The sequence below is a fragment of the Sebastes umbrosus genome, chromosome 14 (genome assembly GCF_015220745.1).
Source record: "Sebastes umbrosus isolate fSebUmb1 chromosome 14, fSebUmb1.pri, whole genome shotgun sequence".
NCBI classification, from domain to species: domain Eukaryota; kingdom Metazoa; phylum Chordata; class Actinopteri; order Perciformes; family Sebastidae; genus Sebastes; species Sebastes umbrosus.
The window spans coordinates 946,730-968,377 of record NC_051282.1 but is presented as its reverse complement, the minus strand read 5'-3'; the positions used below and the strand labels follow the sequence as shown (position 1 = coordinate 968,377).

General features: G+C 43.1%; 1 protein-coding gene across 1 annotated transcript; it reads right to left on the bottom strand.

Annotated features, from left to right (window-relative positions):
* Nucleotides 1-8: 8 nt before the first annotated feature.
* On the bottom strand, nt 9-9,652 carry LOC119501130 (protein NLRC3-like). Its single transcript, XM_037791273.1, has 9 exons — nt 9,478-9,652; nt 9,264-9,368; nt 8,893-8,971; nt 8,526-8,760; nt 4,412-6,221; nt 4,136-4,309; nt 3,476-3,649; nt 765-811; nt 9-594 (listed from the first exon to the last, which is right to left on the bottom strand). The coding sequence occupies exons 2-9, from the start codon at nt 9,326-9,328 to the stop codon at nt 56-58; spliced, it is 3,123 nt and encodes a 1,040-aa protein (XP_037647201.1). The 5' UTR covers nt 9,329-9,368; nt 9,478-9,652; the 3' UTR covers nt 9-55.
* Nucleotides 9,653-21,648: the final 11,996 nt, after the last annotated feature.

Genomic DNA, 21,648 nt, shown 5'->3' with positions numbered 1-21,648 from the left:
TTTCCATTCAGTCTCTGTGTATGTTTCTTCAGACAACAGGTGATTTTACCTGCTGCTATATCTGACACAGAGAAACTGATGATTCAGGCTTCAACTCGATCCCAAACCCAGGATAGAGGGGTTCAGTGAATGTGGTGTTGAAGGTGTGGAGGTGGGTCAGTGTGTCAGAGGAGACTCTGTAGAAGGACAGAACACCAGCAGCCCAGTCCACATACACCCCTACTCTGCCAGCGTCACAGGACGAGTGGATGGGTATGACTCTTCTCCTGTTTTTGTGACAGGCGGAGTAGTTATTATCACAGCGTAACAGACTCCAGGACTTGTTGTTCTGTCCGATCCAGCTGTCGTCACCCTGCCCTTTCCTCTTGATTCCTTTGTATGCCACTCCAATATTAACCCATCCTTTCCACTCCACCTCCCAGTAAGAGCGCCCAGTCAGACCATCTCTACACAGAACCTGCTTCCAGTGGTGAAACCTCTCTGGATGATCGAGGTAAGGCTGAGCCTCTTTCACCTCAGTCACCTTTCTGTTGTCCTCAGACAAAGAGAGCCTCCTGTTCACTGTGTTTGGGTCCAGCGTGAGTTCACAGGCATCTGATGGGGACAATAACACACAACACATCATATTACACCTCTAATTCATTCATGTATTAACAGTTTGACAATCACCTCTACATTCAATCATATCAGTCTGCATCCTTACAACAAGAATTAGGAATGTGCTTTGTCATTATGAGTCAAAGTAGATAAAAACGCACACTTACACTTCCTCGGACCTGACATCAACCTCTTCACTCCACCGTGTTCCACACTGGGGATGAGAAATACAGTCAAATTAACATATTCTCATTCATAAATAATAACTAGGGACCATTTTGTGATGGGATCACACCAGCTGCCTCTAAATCAGGCCAGGGGCAGAACGTAGTGGGGTAAGTAGCCCCTTTCCTGCTTCCTACCCCGCTACTTCCTACACGGTTGTGATGCTATCGCGTTGGCAAAATGACAGTCACATGATGCTACACCATAGCTTACGTTATGTTATATGCATTCTTAAGCCAAACCATGATGTTTTTTCTCACCCTAACCAAGTGGTTTTGTTGCCTGAACCTGACCACCACTGTTTCACAATGTTAACCACGTGTTACAACGTTAACCGCAAGCCTTTCACAATGTAAACCACGTGTTACAACGTTAACCGCGAGCCTTTCACAATGTTAACCACGTGTTACAACGTTAACCGCGAGCCTTTCACAATGTTAACCACGTGTTACAACGTTAACCGCGAGCCTTTCACAATGTTAACCACGTGTTACAACGTTAACCGCGAGCCTTTCACAGTGTAAACCACGTGTTACAACGTTAACCGTGAGCCTTTCACAATGTTAACCACGTGTTACAACGTTAACCGCGAACCTTTCACAATGTTAACCACGTGTTACAACGTTAACTCTGAGCCTTTCACAATGTTAACCACGTGCAAACCTTCAGCGTCAAGATACTACATAAAAGCTGCCACCAGCATCATTTTGGTGATGGCGGGGGCTTCTTTACCTTGCACAGCAGCTGGATTCTTGTGATGTCACGAGATTGTGCGAGAATGTCAGGCTTCAAGTAATGCATAAAAAGTAAAGCATGTGCACGGACCAATCAGCATCCTGTGAGGAGCTACTGCCAGCTAAGGGCGTGGCTTAGGTGCGTGTGACACAGTGAGGTCATAGTGAGAGACAACACGGAGAGGCAACTGTTCATTCTAAACAACAATGGCAGCTCCTGAGGAACCTCCTCAGTGTAGATGCTGTAATAGCATCAGTTATAGCAGAACTGGAGAGGATTACTTCATTGAAAGAAGAGAAAAAGAACAGCACTGAAGGTGATGTTTTTGCACTTCTCCCGACTGGCTTTGGCCAGAGTTTGATTCTTCGATTTGGTTCATCCAATCTCCTGACAAGTATTTTTTGAAGTGTCTGCCCTTTTCCAAACCATTTCCACTGATGGCTTCTCAGATGGTTCTGTGTAATAAACCATCTGGCGGGTCGGGTTAAGGGCTTCTGCCCAAGCAGCAAAATATGACATGTAGGGATGAGATCATGTTGGGGCTTCGATGTTAACCTTGGCAAGGAATGGAACACCTGATAGCACATGACTGAGTAGAATGGCCACCAATAATTGGAACTAGACTGGTGAGTTGTTGTTGCATGTGTGCTACCTGAGGACTGGCCCCAAAAACCACCATGTTCAAACACTGGACAGAACGCCAAAGGTTATGATAGACTTCCTAGTTGTTTCATCTGACCTGAAGATTTTCTAGTTGAGCTGTCGACTGATCGCTGCACCGATGGTGAGTTGGATTAGATGCCAGAAAGGCTGTGGGACAGGGCTGGTAGACCCAGCAAGAGCCCAATCACAAAGAAAGTGGCACAATAACATTTATTCGCGTGTCTTTACAGTAAAGGCGATACTGGAAGCTTGGTGATGTATCGACTACTTGTGGGGCTAGTTGGTGAAGTACTGTGACTGGCAAGGTAGCCAGTCACATACCAACCCAAATAGTTTACTGCCAGTTAACTAACTGCCACCTAGTGACTAAGTGAGCTAGCTTTCTAACAATAAGTTAACTGACAATATGTTAACACTGTTTAATCAAGAGATGTATTTGTACCATTGATGCCCATCTCAAGGGCTTTACTGACTCAGAATAGACCCTTTTTAAACTCAATATCCTGGAAACATGTGCAAAGGGTCTGCACACTTAACATGGCAGCAACCCAAGAACCCACTGTCGAACAAGAAGGTGGTGACTCAGTTGAGAAGTACCGGCAGACCAAAAGGACCGCAGGTACTTCTACTAATTGAGAATTGAGTGCTTGGGGAAGGGAGGAGTTTGGTGAGGCTCTGGATAATGAATTCAGATTTCTCCAACATCCATGCATCGTCGATATTCTTGAACAAGCCATCAAAGTGCATCTGATGTCTGGAGAGTGTGTGGTTTGCTTTCATTGGGGACTCTGTCGTCCTTCTGGCTTAATTGGACCATAACTTCTGATGTGCGCTGCAGCATTATATGTGATGCAGTTGGAATGAAGACCAGGTTGTCAAGTCTGAGACCGACACCTAGAAACCAACTTTGGGTAGTGACCAAAAGAATGAGATTGCAGATACAAGTAACCTTGATCAGGATTCCTGGCATGGTCTCACTACTCCTTTACATTTAAATAAGTTTGTTCTGGTGGTTTGGGTGCCTAGAATCTCTTTCTAGGTAGAACTGACTGGAGGGAGACCTTAGATTCGACTTTGAATAGGCTGGAGAGATCACTTCCTTCTGACCTGGGAGGGTTTGGGGATCCCCCAAAAGAAGCATGAGAAAGTCACCAGGGAAAAGTCCTATTACCACAGTGATTGTGACCATGATAGGAAACAAAAAATGGAAGAAGAAATGGAAATGACCTCTGCCTGTCAGTAAGTCTCTCCATACCTGAGAGTAGTCAGTTGCATGCGTGGATCCTGTAGGGCAGCGGAGAGCAGCTTCACGCCTGAGTCTCCTGGATGGTTGTAGCTCAGATCCAGCTCTCTCAGATAGGAGGGGTTACAGCTCAGAGCGGAGGCCAGGGCAGCACAGCCGTCCTCTGATACCAGACAGCCTGACAGTCTGCCAAGCAAACACCACAGATTATTGGGTTTTGTTCCACCGTACCTGAAGGAGTTTTTGAATCCTAGCTTTAAATGTAAGTCAGTGTCAGGTATGAGATATTGTCCAGTCAGAGTTGTAGACTTGTGTTTTACACAGGCTAGGTAGTATTGCAAACGGTTGTTTTTTTATGCCTCTGTACCTTTATACCTGTATTATGTTTTCGGGGGTGTCCATCTGTCTGTCTGTCCGTCTGAACCGTTCTCGTAAACGCTATATCTCAGGAACGCCTGGTTGGAATTTCATCAAATTTGGCACAAACGTCCACTAGGACTCAAGGATGAACTGATTAGATTTTGGTGGTCAAATGTCAAGGACACCATGACCTCAAAAAACACATTTTTAGCCATAACTCAAGAATTCATATGCTAATTATGACAATGTTGTTGGCGGAGGGATCCAACCGCGAGGCGGTAATTCTAGTTTTCTAGATAAAAGGATACTCACCTCAGAGTTTCCAGCCTACAGTGTGGTCTCCCCAGTCCAGCAGAGAGCAGCTTCACTCCTGAATCCTGCAGATCGTTGTTACTCAGGTCCAGCTCTCTAAGATTAGAGGTTTTGGTGCTAAGTACTGATGCCAGTGCTTCACAGCTTCTCTCTGACAAGTTACAGCCATTCAGCCTGAAAAAGCGTGCAGACAAATAATTTATATTTTAGTTTATCCTCCGTAAAATTAATGTCTGGTTCAATATATCTACTATATTTGGTTAGCAGTGCTCTTACAGAGCTATTTTGGAGACGTGGACCACTGGCAGCAGCCTCAGGAGACCTTCCTCTGAAGCAGAGTACTTCCTCAAGTCAAGCACGTCCAGGTCTTTTTCTGATGACAGTAAGATGAAGACCAGAGCTGACCACTGAGCTGGAGAGAGTTTGTCTGTGGAGAGACTTCCTGAACTCAGGTACTGCTGTATCTCCTCCACTAGAGAATGGTCATTGAGCTCATTCAGACAGTGGAACAGGTTGATGCACCTCTCTGGACATGGATTCTCCCAGATCTTTTCTTTGATGTACCGCACTGTCTCGTGATTGGTATATTCGCCACATCCTTTCTGTTTCAACAGACCTCGTAGAAGAGTTTGATTGGTCTCCAGTGAGAGACCCAGGAGGAAGCGGAGGAACAAGTCCAGATGTCCATTTGGACTCTGTATGGTCTTGTCCACAGCACACTGGAACATTGGCTTTTCAGTTGATATGAATGTTATTAGCTTACGCCACCACCAGGATGCTGATTGCTGTTCTGACAGCAGGTTGACACCAGCGTTGATGAATGTCACAAAGACATACAGAGCAGCTAGAAACTCCTGAATACTCAGATGGACAAAGGAGAACACCTTGTCCTGGTACAGTCCTCTCTCCTCTTTAAAGATCTGTGTGAACACTCCTGAGTAGACTGAGGCTGCTCTGATATCGATTCCACACTCTGTCAGGTCAGACTTATAGAAGATCAGGTTGCCTTTCTGCAGCTGCTCAAAAGCCAGTTTTCCCAGAGACATGATGATCTTGCTGGTCTCGGTCTTCCAGAGTGGATCTGTCTCAGCTCCTCCACGATACTTGACATTCCCTACTTTGGACTGAACTACCAGGAAGTGGATGTACATCTCAGTCAGGGTCTTGGGTAACTCCCTATTCTCACCTGCTCTCAACACATGGTCTAGAACTGAAGCAGAGATCCAGCAGAAGACCGGGATGTGGCACATGATGTGGAGGCTTTGTGATGTCTTGATGTGGGAGATGATTCTGCCGGCCTGCTCCTCCTCTCTGAATCTCTTCCTGAAGTACTCCTCCTTCTGTGGGTTGGTGAACCCTCTGACCTCTGTCACCATGTCAACACACTCAGGAGGGATCTGATTGGCTGCTGCAGGTCGTGTGGTTATCCAGAGGCGAGCAGAGGGAAGCAGTTTCCCCCTGATGAGGTTTGTCAGCAGCACATCCACTGAGGTGGACTCTGTTACATCAGTCAGGATCTCGTTGTTGTGGAAGTCCAGAGGAAGTCGACATTCATCCAGACCGTCAAAGATGAACACAACCTGGAACTCTTCAAACCTGCAGATTCCTGCTTCTTTGGTTTCAGTAAAGAAGTGATGAACAAGTTCCACCAAACTGTACTTCTTCTCTTTCAGCACATTCAGCTCTCTGAAAGTGAATGGGAATGTGAACTGGATGTCCTGGTTGGCTTTGTCTTCAGCCCAGTCCAGAGTGAACTTATGTGTTAGGACTGTTTTCCCGATGCCAGCCACTCCCTTTGTCAGCACTGTTCTGATTGGTTGAGGATCTCTGCCAGGTAATGGTTGGAAGATGTCTTTACATTTGATCATAGTTTCTGGTCCTGATGGTTTCCTGAATGCTGTTTCAATCTGTCTGATCTCATGTTCGTCATTGACCTCTCCACTTCCTCCCTCTGTGATGTAGAGCTCTGTGTAGATGTCATTCAGGAGTGTGGGGTTTCCTGCTTTAGCGATTCCCTCAAACAAACACTGGAACTTCTCTTTCAGGTTACTTTTGAGATTTTGTTGGCATATAGGACCAACAGCTTCTGAAAGGACATATAGAAAATAAAATCAACGGGTAAATGTTAAAGTAAAGCAGCTAAATCTCCACATTAATGATGAATATTTACATTTTCCACCTTAAATGGATAGTTCTGGTGTGTCTCAGTGGGGCTGTATGAGGTACTTCTCCATAGTCAGTGTATTACCTACAGTAGATGGTAGTCAGCAAACCCCCAGCTTGGAGAAACAGACAGGAGTACCAGCACGGAACCAAAGTAATGTACTGTTGTGGACGGGGACGGCAGCAAAACAGATTTTAGACACCTAAAAGAAAGGTTCACCTAAAAAAATCAATATCAGTTTACGCTATATTTAGAATATTTTGCTGGTTTACCTTTACGTGAGACAGCTATACAGTCGATGTTTCCGATGGGGAACTGAAGTCGTTATCTATGCTCTCACCAAAGCAACCAGACTCCATTGAAAAAAAATGTAATTCTACCTCTCAGAACACAGGAGTTGCTGGTCTACCGCTGCGACGATCGGTTAGTTTGTTTGTGTTATTGTGTGACTTTGGTTAGTTTGGACTCACAAGAGTCACACAATAACAGTACATTACTTTGCTCCCCTGCTGGTACTCCTGTCTGTTTCTCCAAACTGGGGGTTTGCTGACAGTCATCTACTGAACGTAATACACTGACTATGGAGAAGTACCTCACACAACCCCATTGAGAAACACTAGAATCAACCCTTTAATATCTCAATATCCTACTGTCACTGACTATCATCATTGTTAAGGTAGTATGTACTACTCTGCTTTAAAGGAACAGTGTGTAGCATTTAGGGGGTTCCAATAGAAAAATGGAATATAATATTCAGAAGTATGTTTTCTTTAGTGTATAATCACCTCAGAATAAGGATCATTGTTTTAATTGATATCTATATAGGGAGCGGGTCCTCTTCACGGAGCCGGCCACCATGTTTCTGTGGCCCAGAATGTACAAACCAAACTCTGGCTCTAGAGAGGGACATTCACGTTTTCATGCTTTCAGGTCGCCCATCGTAGCTCTCCAACACGGACATGGACGGAAGGAGTTTCAGCTTATTGCTATATGCAACTTCACTGCCAGATCCTACACACTGGACCTTTAAGGGTGTTTTGAGCGATCCAAGCACTGTTCTCATTTGAAAGCAGTATTGGATGTGCCTGATGAACTGCCTGTAATGGCTGGAACTACACAGGTGGTAAACTGGCAATAGTGAGCTAGTTTGATTAGTCATTTGGCCCATATGACACATTTCTCCCAGTAAAGGAAGGCCACTCATCAGCTAGTTAAACTGGCCATGTGAGACTAACCCATGGGTCAGCAACCTGCGGCTCCGGAGCCACATGCGGCTCTTTAGCTCCTCTCCAGTGGCTCCCTGTCGATTTCTAAAAATGGAAATCAATAACTGTTTTTTATTTACATTTTCATTTTTATATACCATCGTTGTAGGCCTATGGTACGACGGTATGACGGAGTATTACGGCCACATTGAGGAAAAAAAAATAAATGTGAGATTTCGAGAAAAAGTCATAATATTATAAAGTAGTAATTTTACATGTTATTTTCTTTTTTCTCGTAAAGTTATGACTTAATTCTCTTAATATTATGACTTTTTTCTCGTAAAGTTATGACTTTTATCTCGTACTGTGCCGACTTTTTTCTCATAAAGTTATGACTTTATTCTTGTAATGTTACGACTTTTTTCTTATAAAGTTATGACTTTTTTCTCGTAATATTACAACTTTTTTTCTCATATGGTTATGATTTTATTCTCGTAATATTACAACTTTTTTCTTATAAAGTTATGACTTTTTTCTCGTAATATTACAACTTTTTTTCTCATATGGTTATGATTTTATTCTTGTAATATTACAACTTTTTTCTCTTAAAGTTATGACTTTATTCTCGTAATGTTATGACTATTACTTTTACTATACTTTTGCCTAAAATGGCTCTTTTGATAGTAAAGGTTGCTGACCCCTGACCTACACTGACCTCCTCCGTGTCATCACACACACCAAAGCCACGCCTATAGCTGCCAGCAGCCTGGTACAGATTGAATTGTTATAACTTTTTTCATCATGGTAAAATGTGTTGGATAGTTAACACCCCCTGATAATCTTGTTTTTACGGTCCTCCAGTGGTGTAACTTCTCACCTTGTTGCAGTGATGTAGAGGTGTACTCCAGGACCCTGTGACATCACTGTTTTTTAAAATCTTTTATTCTAAAGCAGCATGTTAGAAAATCCCATGTGCCTGAATACAGCCTATTAGCAACCATTTGAGTATTAAAGCTCTCACTGCTCTGCAGAGTGTCAGCCAGCTCCTCCTGCTTCATTCTCCTCAGGAGGTGCAGTGTGATCTTCAGAAGGGCCTCCCTGCTGCTCCTCCTCTGCTCCTCCTCCTCTTCCTCTGTGTCCTCCAGGTCCTCCCTTTTCTCCGGAACTTTTGAGTCTTCATTATAATCTGGACGGAGAACCCTTTGAAAGATTCTCAGCTCATTCTTCACAAACGTGATCATGGTCTCTTCAAGCAGCTGCAACACAAAAACACAGGAAATAAACACACCACCACAACCACTGGGTATGAACTGCCTTTCAGAAAGTCTAACATGGACTGTATGATATTGTATTACATATCATTTATCTTTGTAGTAGCATACACAAACCGTAAATATGGACTCCAGATCTGTTTGATGCTGCTGGAAAGGCTCTATGCTGGTAGCCTCTGAGCCCCCCCGGTGGACTCTGAAAACATGCAATGATCCATAAATAGAGTTCTTCATTAATCCTGGAGGGAAGTTTTACAATGACACACACACACATACATTACAAAACAGACACAAAACTGCACGAAATACAATTTTGCACTGAATACTAAATTACATGATATACCGTTTATTACTGCAACACCAAATGCCTGAAGTGTAATAAAGTTTAATAGTTTGACTGTCTGAGTGTCATGGAAGTAGGTTTTATGCTAAAATGCTGACACTGCTGGATTATCAATAGTTAATAATAATAATTCATTCATGCTTACATATTTTCCAATGCATGGTGTTGATCTTTAAAATCAATCAAGGCACCTATTGAATGGTCCTCCATGGACACACAGCTGGGTGAGTCTGGTCTCTCATCCTGGATGCTGATTGGCAGAGAGGAGGAGCACCAACACAATCAGACCAACTTTATCTCTCTTACCCCTTAGTACCCTTCAGGCTTTTATTATTTTATCATCAGTCAGACATTTTTACCTTTATAGCTGGGTGATAGTAATAAAGGACTAGATTAGATTAGATTCAACTTTACTGTCTTTGTACAGGAGGTACCAAGACAACGACATGCAGTTTAACATTTAACCAGAAGTACAAAAAGCAAAAAAGTGCAGAATAATGTAGAGAGTATATACAGAATAGAATGTTGTTCTTCCTCAGAGTGGAGTCTTGTCTGAGAGAATAACATAACTATTTGAATTTTAACAGCCACTGAATACTTAATGTTGAAATTTAAATACCACTAACTTCAGAGCATTGATCTATTTTGCTTTGAAAACCGTGTATCTAAATTTGTATTTGTTCTGAATTTGCCTCTTTGAAAATTCAATATGAAATTTCTTGATTTGCAATTTCAAAAGCTGCATTTGAATACATTTTCCAATGTTGGTAATTTCAGATCTAAATATGAACATCCAGGCTACCTGGGACAGGATAGATGATAGAGCTTTGGGATCACAAACTGGACGACTACAGGAGCCTTGTTGTTCTTCCTGTGTTAGTCATCTTTGGGTTTCAATTTTCGAGCCGCTTTCTTGGATCACATGACTGACAGACCGTGCTCTGATAGGCCAGAAGAAAACGGTAAATGAACTTGCATTTATATAGCACCTTTCTAGTCTTCTGACCTCTCAAAGCGTTTCACTAAGAGACCTCGGAAGTTGGTTTGATTGCATTCAGCCTCGATTGCCTGTCCTGTCCTGTCCTGTCCTGTTCTGTCCTCCGCTGTCCTGCCCTGTCCTGTCCTGTCCTGTCCTGTCCTGTCCTGCCTTGTCCTCTCCTGTCCTGTCCTGTCCTGCCATGTCCTGTTCTGCCCTGCCCTGCCCTGCCCTGCCCTGCCCTGCCCTGTCCTGTCCTGCCCTGCCCTGCCCTGTCCTGTCCTGTCCTGCCTTGTCCTGTCCTGTCCTGCCCTGCCCTGCCCTGCCCTGCCCTTTCCTGTCCTGTCCTGCCCTGCCCTGCCCTGCCCTGCCCTGCCCTGCCCTGCCCTGCCCTGCCCTGCCCTGTCCTGTCCTGTCCTGTCCTGCCCTGCCCTGTCCTGTCCTGCCTTGTCCTGTCCTGTCCTGTCCTGTTCTTGGCAGTAATGTTAGCTGACCAGACGAAGGTCTCTCCATGAATCAATGCTGATCCTAGTGTTGGCTTTTTCTGCCTCAGCCTCCCGACCGCGGCCGGAGGGAACAGGGGAGACACCGGCACCCGGTCGGAGACGATAACGTTTCTCTCTGCAGAGCTCCGTCACTTCACAAGACACGGGAAACCTCTGTTGGTCTGGAGGCGCTGCAGCAGTTATTTCTGCACAAACGTCCACTGTACATTCACTAGATATTCTCAGAGCTAAACTAACTCTTCTGCAGTGTGGAGTGTGTGCACATGCACGTGAGAGTGGAGCGAGAGAGCGAGTGAGAACAAATGCAGTGTGTGAGTGAAGGCAGGCAGAGGAGCAGAGGAGCAGAGTACAGCAGAGACTCCGGTCCTGGAGACCAAAGCTACGGTCTCCTCCGCGTCCTCCGACCGCGGCCAACACTGTTTAACAGACGGGCTTCACTAGATACAACCAAGAGGTTTTGGTGCTTCACTGTAGTTTGTGTTGGAGTCTGAGTCTGAACAGGATAGCCACACGCGAGCACGCATGGGACACCGACCAGCAATGATTTATACGTGTAAGAAGTTACAAACAGTCCCTTTAAGTATACAGTGGCTGTTAAAATCCAAATCCTTCTGTCTCTTATTGGCTTCCATACTGTTGATGTCGTCAGATCTTGACCTTTGTACTCTAATGTGTAACAGGAAGCCTGCATTACAAATTAAAAGAAGTGGGTCTTTATCAGGCATGGAGTGTTTATTAGATGATGCTACTGAATTGTATTATGGGAAATGTAGGATCCAGTGTTTTCTAAGCTTGGCTCATTCCAGGATATCTCGGTGTCTGCTGCCTTAATTTGGACCTTTTGTCCAAATCACTCCATATGAGTTCCGAACATGCAACGAGCGGCGATGTGGACTCCTTCATTTCATTCATTGTTTGGGTATAAAATCAGAATCACTTTGATGCTCATAAGTGAACAAGACCAAGGAGATGGTAGTGACGTTCTCCAACAAGCAGAGAGATCTGGCTGCGGCAGTCACCACTACCATCCATGGGAAGCCTGTAGAGACTGTTGTGGAATATAAGTACATGGGCACAATCTTTGACAACCTGCTGAAATTTTCCTCCAACACAGAGGAGATCCTCAGGAAATGCCAGCAGCGACAATATCTCCTCAGGAAGCTCAACTCTTTTGGGGTCAGCAAGGACATCCTCACAACCTTCTACTACTCCTTCATTCAGAGCATCATGACTTTCTCCATCACCTGCTGGTTCTACTCCATCAGCCTTCAGAACAGAAACCGCCTGCAGAGCACAGTCAAAGTCTGCTCCAAAGTTATTGGACTTCCTGTTAGAGCTCTCTCCACCCTGTGCGAGCAGCAGATGTTAAGGTCAGCCGGCAGGATCTTACAGGACCCCTCACACGTCCTGTTCCCTGCATTTGAGTGGCTCCCCTCAGGACGCTGGCTTCGCTGCCCAGGCTGCAGGACATAGAGGAGAAGGGACACCTTTGTCTCCAAGGCTGTCCTGCTCCTCCACTCCCAACCATCCCCGTCCCTCTACTCACCCAACTAACCCCTCCCCCTCCCACCCATCCCCACACACACACACTTCCACATGGCTTCGGTCCTGGACTGCTTTTTCATTCATCCGTTTTTTACATCCATATGTACCGTATATTGTGTATACTGTACTATTTGCACTATTTTAAGTATTTACTAGTATGAGTACTATATTAGTATCATTATTTTAACCTTCAAGATGTTTGAAATTTCCTGTTTTGTGTTGTTAATTGTGCTACTCTACGAGCCTCTACAATTGCCCCTCGGGGACAAATAAAGTGATTTGAATTGAATTGAATTGAATAAAACATAAAACATAAAACATACTGTACCTCTGTTTCAAAGAATCCTGTCTGCCTTTAAAATCAATCAGGGCACCTATTGACCGTTCACTCTGTGAGGACACACAGCCGGGTCCAGGTCCAGGTCCAGGTCCAGGTCCAGGTCCAGGTCCAGGTCCAGGTCCAGGTCCAGGTCCACTTCCAGGTCCAGGTCCAGGTCCAAGTCCAGGTCCAGGTCCAGGTCCAGGTCCAGGTCCAGGTGGGTCTGGGCTCTGCTGCTGGGTGCTGGTTGACAGAGAGGAAGAGGTCAAAGGTCAAAAGTCAACTTTATTATCCCACAAGGGGAAATTCATGTGGTCATATACACGTCTCATAAAAACAACATATAAAAACCTCAAACACACTTCCCAGGATCCTGCACACAGCGCAGTCCCATGCACACTCCCCCCCTCCAGCACACACACACACACACACACACACACACACACACACACACACACACACACACACACACACACACACACACACACACACACACACTAGCAGAACATCCAGTACAATACCGCCAGTACAAAAAAAAATAAAAAGATACACCCTCCACAATATAAAATATAAACTCTATACAAAGTGCAATCCGACAGTCTTAGTATACAGAGAAACACCGTCCAAAACAGTATACAGTATAGGGTGGGCTACAGCCTATTTACCTCTCGTTTAGAAGTCTAATTGCCGTCGGCACAAAAGATTTGCTTTACCTCGTTGTTCTAATTTTTTCAGCTGGAATCTGCTATTGATCTGCTACTCCTTTTGAATTTCTGATGGAGAGGATGGGTAGGATCTTTGAGGATCTGATCTGCTTTTTTTAGAATAAGGTCCCTATACAGCTGTGCTGCAGACACCTGATCGATCCCAATGATCCTGCCTGCTGTCTTGATCATGCGCTGCAGTTTGACATGATCTTCAGCACGCATATTACCAAAGGTGCAAATCAGACCGAAAGACAGAACGCTCTGCAAAACAGTATTGTCAAACATTTGAAGAATACAACGTTCAACTCTAAAATGAATCAATTTCCTAAGAAAGAACAGCCTCTGTTGTAGTTTATTAGACTTACTTTGTGCACATACACTGAATTTTAAGTGGTCACCGATTTCAGCTCCAGGGTATTTATAACTTGAGACCTGCTCAACTAATTCTCCCTTAATCTTGGCAGGAGGAACTGTTATCTTATTCTTACTAAAATTTATGACCATCTCTTTCGTTTTTTTAACGTTGACCTCAAGAGCATCTGAGCACCATTGGATAAAGCTCTGTATTTCCCTCTCAAAACCTTCCACTGCTGAATTTTCAGATTTTAAAAATCCAACCAATGCTGTGTCGTCGGCATATTTAAAATAAGAATAAGCTGAGGCAGATGCCTGACAGTCGTTGGTATACAAAGTATATAAGATAGGGGACAGAACGCACCCCTGGGGGGCGCCTGTATTACTAGTTTTAGAGGAAGACAAAAAATCATGAATCCATATAATAAGTTTTGGATTCACTCCCAGATGCACCAGTTTGCTCACCATGAGATGTGGTTGGATCGTATTGAACGCGCTGATGAAATCTATGAACACAATTTTGACCAGGCTCTGGGCTTGTTCCAGATGCTCAAAGATGTTATTAGTCAAAGTCAGCAGCGCATCTTCAACACCTTTCTCTGCTCGGTAAGCAAATTGGTTAGGGTCTAGAGAAGATGAGACCTCAGAAAGAAGTTGCTTTGACAAGATTTTTTCAAAACATTTCATTGCTGCAGATGTTAAAACAACAGAGCACAGATCGTTAAGTTCTTTAGGTCTATTATTTTTTGGCACTGGCACAATTGTTGATCTTTTCCACAGATTAGGGATAACTCCCGTGTCTATTGACTGCTGGAACAGCCTCTGAAAAGGTTGTGCCAACTGATCCACGCATGCCCGCAGTGCCTTGCAACTAATATAGTCTGGCCCGTGTACTTTACTAGGGTTTACACGTCTAAAATGGGATCCGACATGATGTATAGAGATTTGGATGTCTGAATTCACCATGTCCCTTACTTCCATACCTCCATATCAAGGTCATTATCAACCATCATACTGTGACTCTTGGGCTTATATGCTGTAATTGTTTGTAGCCCTTGCCATGCTTTCCTGGCGTCCTCTTTAAAGAAAACCTCTAATTTATGTTTATATGCTGTCTTGCACTCAATAGTCTTGCTTGTAATCTTTTTCTGTGCTAACTTCTTTTCCTCTTTGCTTCCACCCAACCTAAACAGGCACTTTTTCTCATTAAGAAGTTGCTTTAACTCTGGAGTCACCCAAGGCTTGTTGTTCGAAAAGACCATGATAGTCTTTTTTGGAATAATCATGTCCTCACAGAATGTTATGTATCCTGAAATAGCAAGTGCTGCGTCATCGATGTTATCAGTCCTGTCTGTCACAACGTCCCAGTAGGGCATGTTTGTGTGTACTATGTCAAATATAACAGAGTGAAAAAATGTAATTTCTTAATTAATTAATTAATAAAGTGCCTTTCTTCTTGTTCTTCTTCTGGGCCGGTGGTGATCAATGACTCTCACTGTCAGCTGTTACTGTGCTGCTTTTTATAGAATGTTGTAAGGGCACTAAGCCCCTATTAATCCTCTAGATGTTTTTATGTGCTTTCTTCCACATTGAATGTTAAAGCCCTGCTCTGATTGGCTGGAGAGAAAAACATGGTGCACCTTTGCAAAGGTATTTCTCCAGTTGTGGGTGGTATATTCTAATGAGCTGCATGTGACACAGGAAGGGGAGCCAGATCTGAATGACTGGTTAAATCCCATGTTTTCTGATTTAGACAGCCCATAATAAACTGACTGGTTGTCTGATTTCACAGTTTGTGGGTTGGTAGGAACTCCAGATACCCAGATGGATAAAGTGAGTTTTTCATGATATGTCCCCTATATCAGCGGTCCCCAACCTTTTTAGCGCCAAGGACCGGTTTAACGTCAGACAATATTTTCACGGACAGGCCTTCAAGGTGTGGCGGATAAATACAACAAAATAAAATGATACGACCGGCATAAAAACAGTGGTATATTGTAAATATAATAATAAACGTGAATGCACTGTGTACTCATATGCAACTTTATTAGCAGCGTCCTCTTAACATCGCGCCAACAACATAACATGAGTATCATCCTCTCTGCCCCCTAACGCTCTCTGGTCGCTATGGTAACGTTTAAACATGCCTACAAAAATAAGATACAGATACACCACAAAAACGAATATAAAGTGCATGAAAAAATTAACTCACCATAACGCTAAATCAATGTGAGCCCTGAGCTTGTTTCTCTGCAACGAGACGGTCCCATCTAGGGGTGATAGGAGACAGTGACACCCGAAGTGTGTTGCTTATGTCCAGTCTACTCCGTAATTTAGTTTTGGTTGCTGTCACTGCAGAAAACCCCGCTTCACACAGATAGGATGTCGGAAATGGCAACAGGGTTTTCAGTGCTGTTGTGGCGATCTCAGGGTATTCTGCCGAGACTTTAATCCAGAACACCGGCAGAGTTGTTGTCTCGAACACACTTTTAACACCGGGGGTTGGGGACCGCTGAGATAGGGCAGCGGTCCCCAACCCCCGGGCCGCGGACCGGTACCGGTACCGGTCCGCGGCCCGGGGGTTGGGGACCGCTGAGATAGGGCAGCGGTCCCCAACCCCCGGGCCGCGGACCGGTACCGGTCCGTGGGTCATTTGGTACCGGGCCGCACAGAAAGAATAAATAACTTACATTATTTCCGTTTTATTTATTATCTGAATCTGAATGATGTTTTATTTTGAAAAATGACCGGATTCTCTCCGTTACATCGTAGTGATACGTTAATAAAGTAGCTGCATTTAAAGCCAAACTGGATTTGTGGGGACGGCGCGTGAACAGAGGCATATTGGACATGTTTCAAACATTAGCGGGGATTTTGGGTGAGACTGAGCCCGAGCCTTCATTCTCCCAGCTGGTGCACGATCACCTGTCTTTGCTTTTAAAAGAGTTCGAGCGCTACTTCCCAACCACAAAAGACCCACGAACTGCCAAGGAATGGATCCGCGACCCATTTGTCAACAAACCAGGAGAATCCAGCATGTCTGTGCAAGAAGAAGATCAGCTGCTGGAGATCGCAAATGACGGCGGCCTTAAAAGTGTGTTCGAGACAACAACTCTGCCGGTGTTCTGGATTAAAGTCTCGGCAGAATACCCTGAGATCGCCACAACAGCACTGAAAACCCTGTTGCCATTTCCGACATCCTATCTGTGTGAAGCGGGGTTTTCTGCAGTGACAGCAACCAAAACTAAATTACGGAGTAGACTGGACATAAGCAACACACTTCGGGTGTCACTGTCTCCTATCACCCCTAGATGGGACCGTCTCGTTGCAGAGAAACAAGCTCAGGGCTCACATTGATTTAGCGTTATGGTGAGTTAATTTTTTCATGCACTTTATATTCGTTTTTGTGGTGTATCTGTATCTTATTTTTGTAGGCATGTTTAAACGTTACCATAGCGACCAGAGAGCGTTAGGGGGCAGAGAGGATGATACTCATGTTATGTTGTTGGCGCGATGTTAAGAGGACGCTGCTAATAAAGTTGCATATGAGTACACAGTGCATTCACGTTTATTATTATATTTACAATATACCACTGTTTTTATGCCGGTCGTATCATTTTATTTTGTTGTATTTATCCGCCACACCTTGAAGGCCTGTCCGTGAAAATATTGTCTGACGTTAAACCGGTCCTTGGCGCTAAAAAGGTTGGGGACCGCTGCCCTATATGATAATCAAGAAATACAGTTCTGTGTGATGGATGGATGGATGGATGGATGGATGGATGGATGGATGGACGGACGACGGACGGACGGACGGACGAACGGATGGATGGATGGATGGATGGATCTAAGAGTCTATCTTTGTGAAAGTGACCCATCTCACAGGTCACTGTTATCAATGAACTGCAGCCACTGCAGCAACTTGTCAAACTAAATGTGATAGAGGAGGTCTTGACTAGAATAATCAGACTATATAACAATAAACTGTCAACTAGCTTGAGTATCAAAGTCCAAACCCGTGGACCTCAACCATATCAGAGTCCAGAAATCACATCTCAGGTTGTTTTGTGAAGCACGTATCAAATGCTGTAATGTAACTGAATCATCTAAAGAGAGCAGCCTTTCTGTTTCATATCGTCAGCTCTGAAACATGGTTATGTTCATAATATGAACAGCACTAATAATACAAACCCACTTTTACCTCTTGTCTTATTACAGTTAATAAGAATGATGACTTAGTTCAAGAATAAGGTGGTATCATTAATAGTAAATATTACCTTTCCATGTTGAAATGAAGCTGCTGCTGAGACAGTCAGTGAAAGTAAAGGGCAGAGAAAAGAGAGAGACAAACAGAGAACAAAGAAAATATTTGAGAATTTATATGAACAAAGCAAAACACAAAAATAGACATATAGAATAGAATATTTCTGGAAGGACAATTCACAGTAAACAGATAAATGATCCGAGTAACAGTTACTCACGTTGTGCCCAGAGTGTTTGAGGCAGCAGCAGCTCCTCTAATGAAAGTGTTAGACTGAATAAAGGCTTTACTGTATTATACTGACCTTTGTATCAAACCACAGACCATTTTATGATGAAATCTAATCATCCGCATCGCTACTATAAAGAGGAGCCTTGGAAAACATTTACAGCCAATAAACATCATCAGAGTCCAACATCAACACCCAGACATCGTTCATTCACCAACTGTTAAAGAAAAGTCTTTAGTTCTACAGTAGTATACACCGATCAGCCATAACATTCAGACCACTAACAGGTGAAGTGAATAAGGGATTATCTGGTTACCATGGCACCTGGCAGTGGTTAGACAGCAAGTGAACATTTTGACTTTGTGTTGGAAGTAGAAATAATGGGCCAGTGTAAGGATGTGAGAGACTTTGACGAGGGCCAAATAGAGCTGTCTAGACGACCGGGTCAGAGCATCTCCAGAACTGCAGCTCTTGTGGGATGTTCCCGGTCTGCAGTGGTCAGGACCCACCAAAAGTGGTCCAAGGAAGGAGAACCGGTGAACCGGCGACAGGGTCAGACCCGAGGCTCATTGATGCACGTGGGGAGCGAAGGCTGGCCCGTGTGGTCTGATCCAATAGAAGAGCTACTGGAGCTCAAACTGCTGAAAGAGTTAATGCTGGTTCTGATAGAAGGTGTCAGAACACACAGTGAGGAGCAGTTTGTTGCATATGGGGACCGGTCAGGGTGCCCGTGCTGTCCCTTTTCCACCGCCAAAAGCGCCTTCAATGAGTGAGCATCAGAACTGGACCACGGAGCGATGGAAGAAGCTGGCCCGGTCTGATGAATCACGTTTTCTTTGACATCATGTGGATGGCAACGAGTTGGAGGTGTTGACTCGGCCTCCAAATTCTCCAGATCTCAATCCGATGGAGCATCTGTGGGATATGCTGGACAAACAAGTCCGATCCACGGAGGCCCCACCTCGCAACTTCCAGGACTTCAAGGATCTAGCTACTGACGGCTTGGTGCCAGATACCACAGCAGACCTTCAGAGGTCTAGTGGAGTCCATACCTCCACGGGTCAGGGGTGTTTTGGCGGCAAAAGGGGGACCTACTGAATATTAGGCAGGTGGTCATCATGTTATGGCTGATCGGTGTATATATACATGGTTTGCTGGAAGTCGATGAGGAAAATTACAACACTAAAATGACATCAGTATCTACTAGTAGTACCCAGAGCAGTGTGTGTTTGACCTGAATCAGGCCTTCTGGGGGAACATTAACTCTCCTCTTCCTCATCTTCTACTTATAAACAGCTGTAATATATATATCCTGTCTCTATTATATAAGAGCTTGAACAGATTATGTCTGGATGATTGAATCTTTGTGGTAATAATCTGAACCTGTTTGCATGCTTATGTTGAATCATTGCTGCCACAGTCATTGTTTATATTAAAAATTATAAATAAAAATAACAAAACAAAAAAACAAACATAGAAATCGATTAACAATTCTTGTTGTAGTGTTAATTTTGTCAGTTATTATTATTATTATTATTATTATTATTATTATTTATTTAGGTCTTAGACCTGTGTCAAATGTCCTCAGTTGTTATCATATCAATTCAACCTCATCCTGTTTTGTTAGTCAAGTTTTAGACGACTAAAAGTCTGGGAATTTTAGTTTTGTCGAGGTCAAAGATAACCGGAACTATTTATATAGTATAGTTGGTCAATAAAAACTGTTGGTATTTTAGTCTTTTTTTGTCATCAGATTATATGGAACATTTCAGTCAATCTAGTCTAAATATCACCTTGTTTCTTTGTCCCTGTGTTTGTTGGCATTGTTAACTTCCCCTTAAAGAAGGGCTGCAGCAGCTATCCATTATTCTAGTAATCAAGTATTCTACTGATAGTTACATCGAGTAATCGGAGAGAAAATATAGAGAAAATAGGACGGGTCTCTTAAAATAAACAACTAATTGGTTTCCTTTTTTAGAAAAATCTACATTTTCATTGCTTAAATTGAATACAATAATATCTGTTAAAACTAAACCCATTTAGTGCATCTAAAATACATATTACATTCTGGGTTTTACATAAAACATTTTCTGAAATGCAAACAAATAAATAAAAAAATATTTATTTCAAATTGCTTTAAAAAGGTACACATGTTATGGGCTACTCCTATAAAGGTACTATAACTTTAACTGATAGAACTGTGAACTTTTCTAAGTCAAAATTTATATTAATTCATTAATATTCAGGGGTCTTGCTCCCTGGGGCGTTCTCGCTGCACGTCTCTCCTCTCTGAGTCATCCAGACTGATCAAATCAAGTGGCACAAAACCCGCTACAGACATCTATCATATTCACCATTAGCCTACAAATAAAACCATGTCTGTCATCTTATTAACCGTGACCATCTGTCAGACAGAAATGAGCGCGTTCAGTTACACCGCATGGGTTAAATACCATCAGCTTCCCATGTTTAACATGCTTTGTAGAAATACATTCTCAAATGAACTCTTATAAAAAATAAAAACTTATTAAGACTGAAATTCAGCAAATATTTCTTTACATTTTTACTAAATGTAAAGAAAATCTGAAATCTGAAAAATGAAAGACACATTGAGCACTAAATCAAGTAAACATGATTTACTTAATGAAATAATAAAACTTTGCATGACCAAAATATCACAGTGCAAAAATACTCCATTACAAGTAATCTTCATGTAATGAAAAACACTTAAAGCAGCAGTAGGCAGATTGTAGCAAATATGATTAAAAATGTTATTTTTATCAAATATCAGTGTCCTCCGGTGCTCTTAACGGCATCTGCAAGATTTCACAGACTGGAGGAAGACAACCAATCAGAGCTGATCTGGAGTCTGCCGTCTCTGATCAGCTGTCAATCACTCACCAACTCAGATCAAACAGTCAAACTAGGCAGCGCTGATCAAATATGAATCAATACTCTGTTACTGTAATGCCTATTTCTCTCCTCACATGTTCTCAGAATCATCTTGTAGTATACTGTTTAGCTGTAAAATGAGAAAGTTTGTGACCCGGCAACCATGTTGAGATCTGTTGAGGAAATACCAAGCACTGCCCCCCAGCCGGAGCAGAGCCAATAGGAACGCTCTCTCTCCGAAATGACCTGTGATTGGTCAAAGTCTCCTGTCACGGGCTAGATGTTCTAAAGCCTGAAAACAGAGCCATGAGGAGGTGCAGAAGTCTAGTTTTCTCTCAGAACACTTGAATTACAATATGCTGAAAGGTTATTATGGAATTTTAGCCATATGATGCCAAAAATATACTGCCTACTGAAGCTTTAAGTAAAAAGATGTAATATTGGTAAAATGCTTCTTTATGCATTATTATATACATCATGTGTAGGTTATATTGACGGGTGGTTTGAGTGAGTGATATTTTACTAGTTCATCACACATTTTGTGTGTAAAATCTTGATTTGTAAAGCTACTAGTAGACTAATAGCTGTCAGATAAAGGTAAAGGTGCAATATTTCTCTCTGAATTGTAGTCAGGCAGAAGTATAAAGTAGCATGGAATGAAAATAATGATATTTTATACCTTATCTGTTAAAACATTTAGGAAAAAAACATATGAATAGCCATAAGTGTGCGTTGACCACA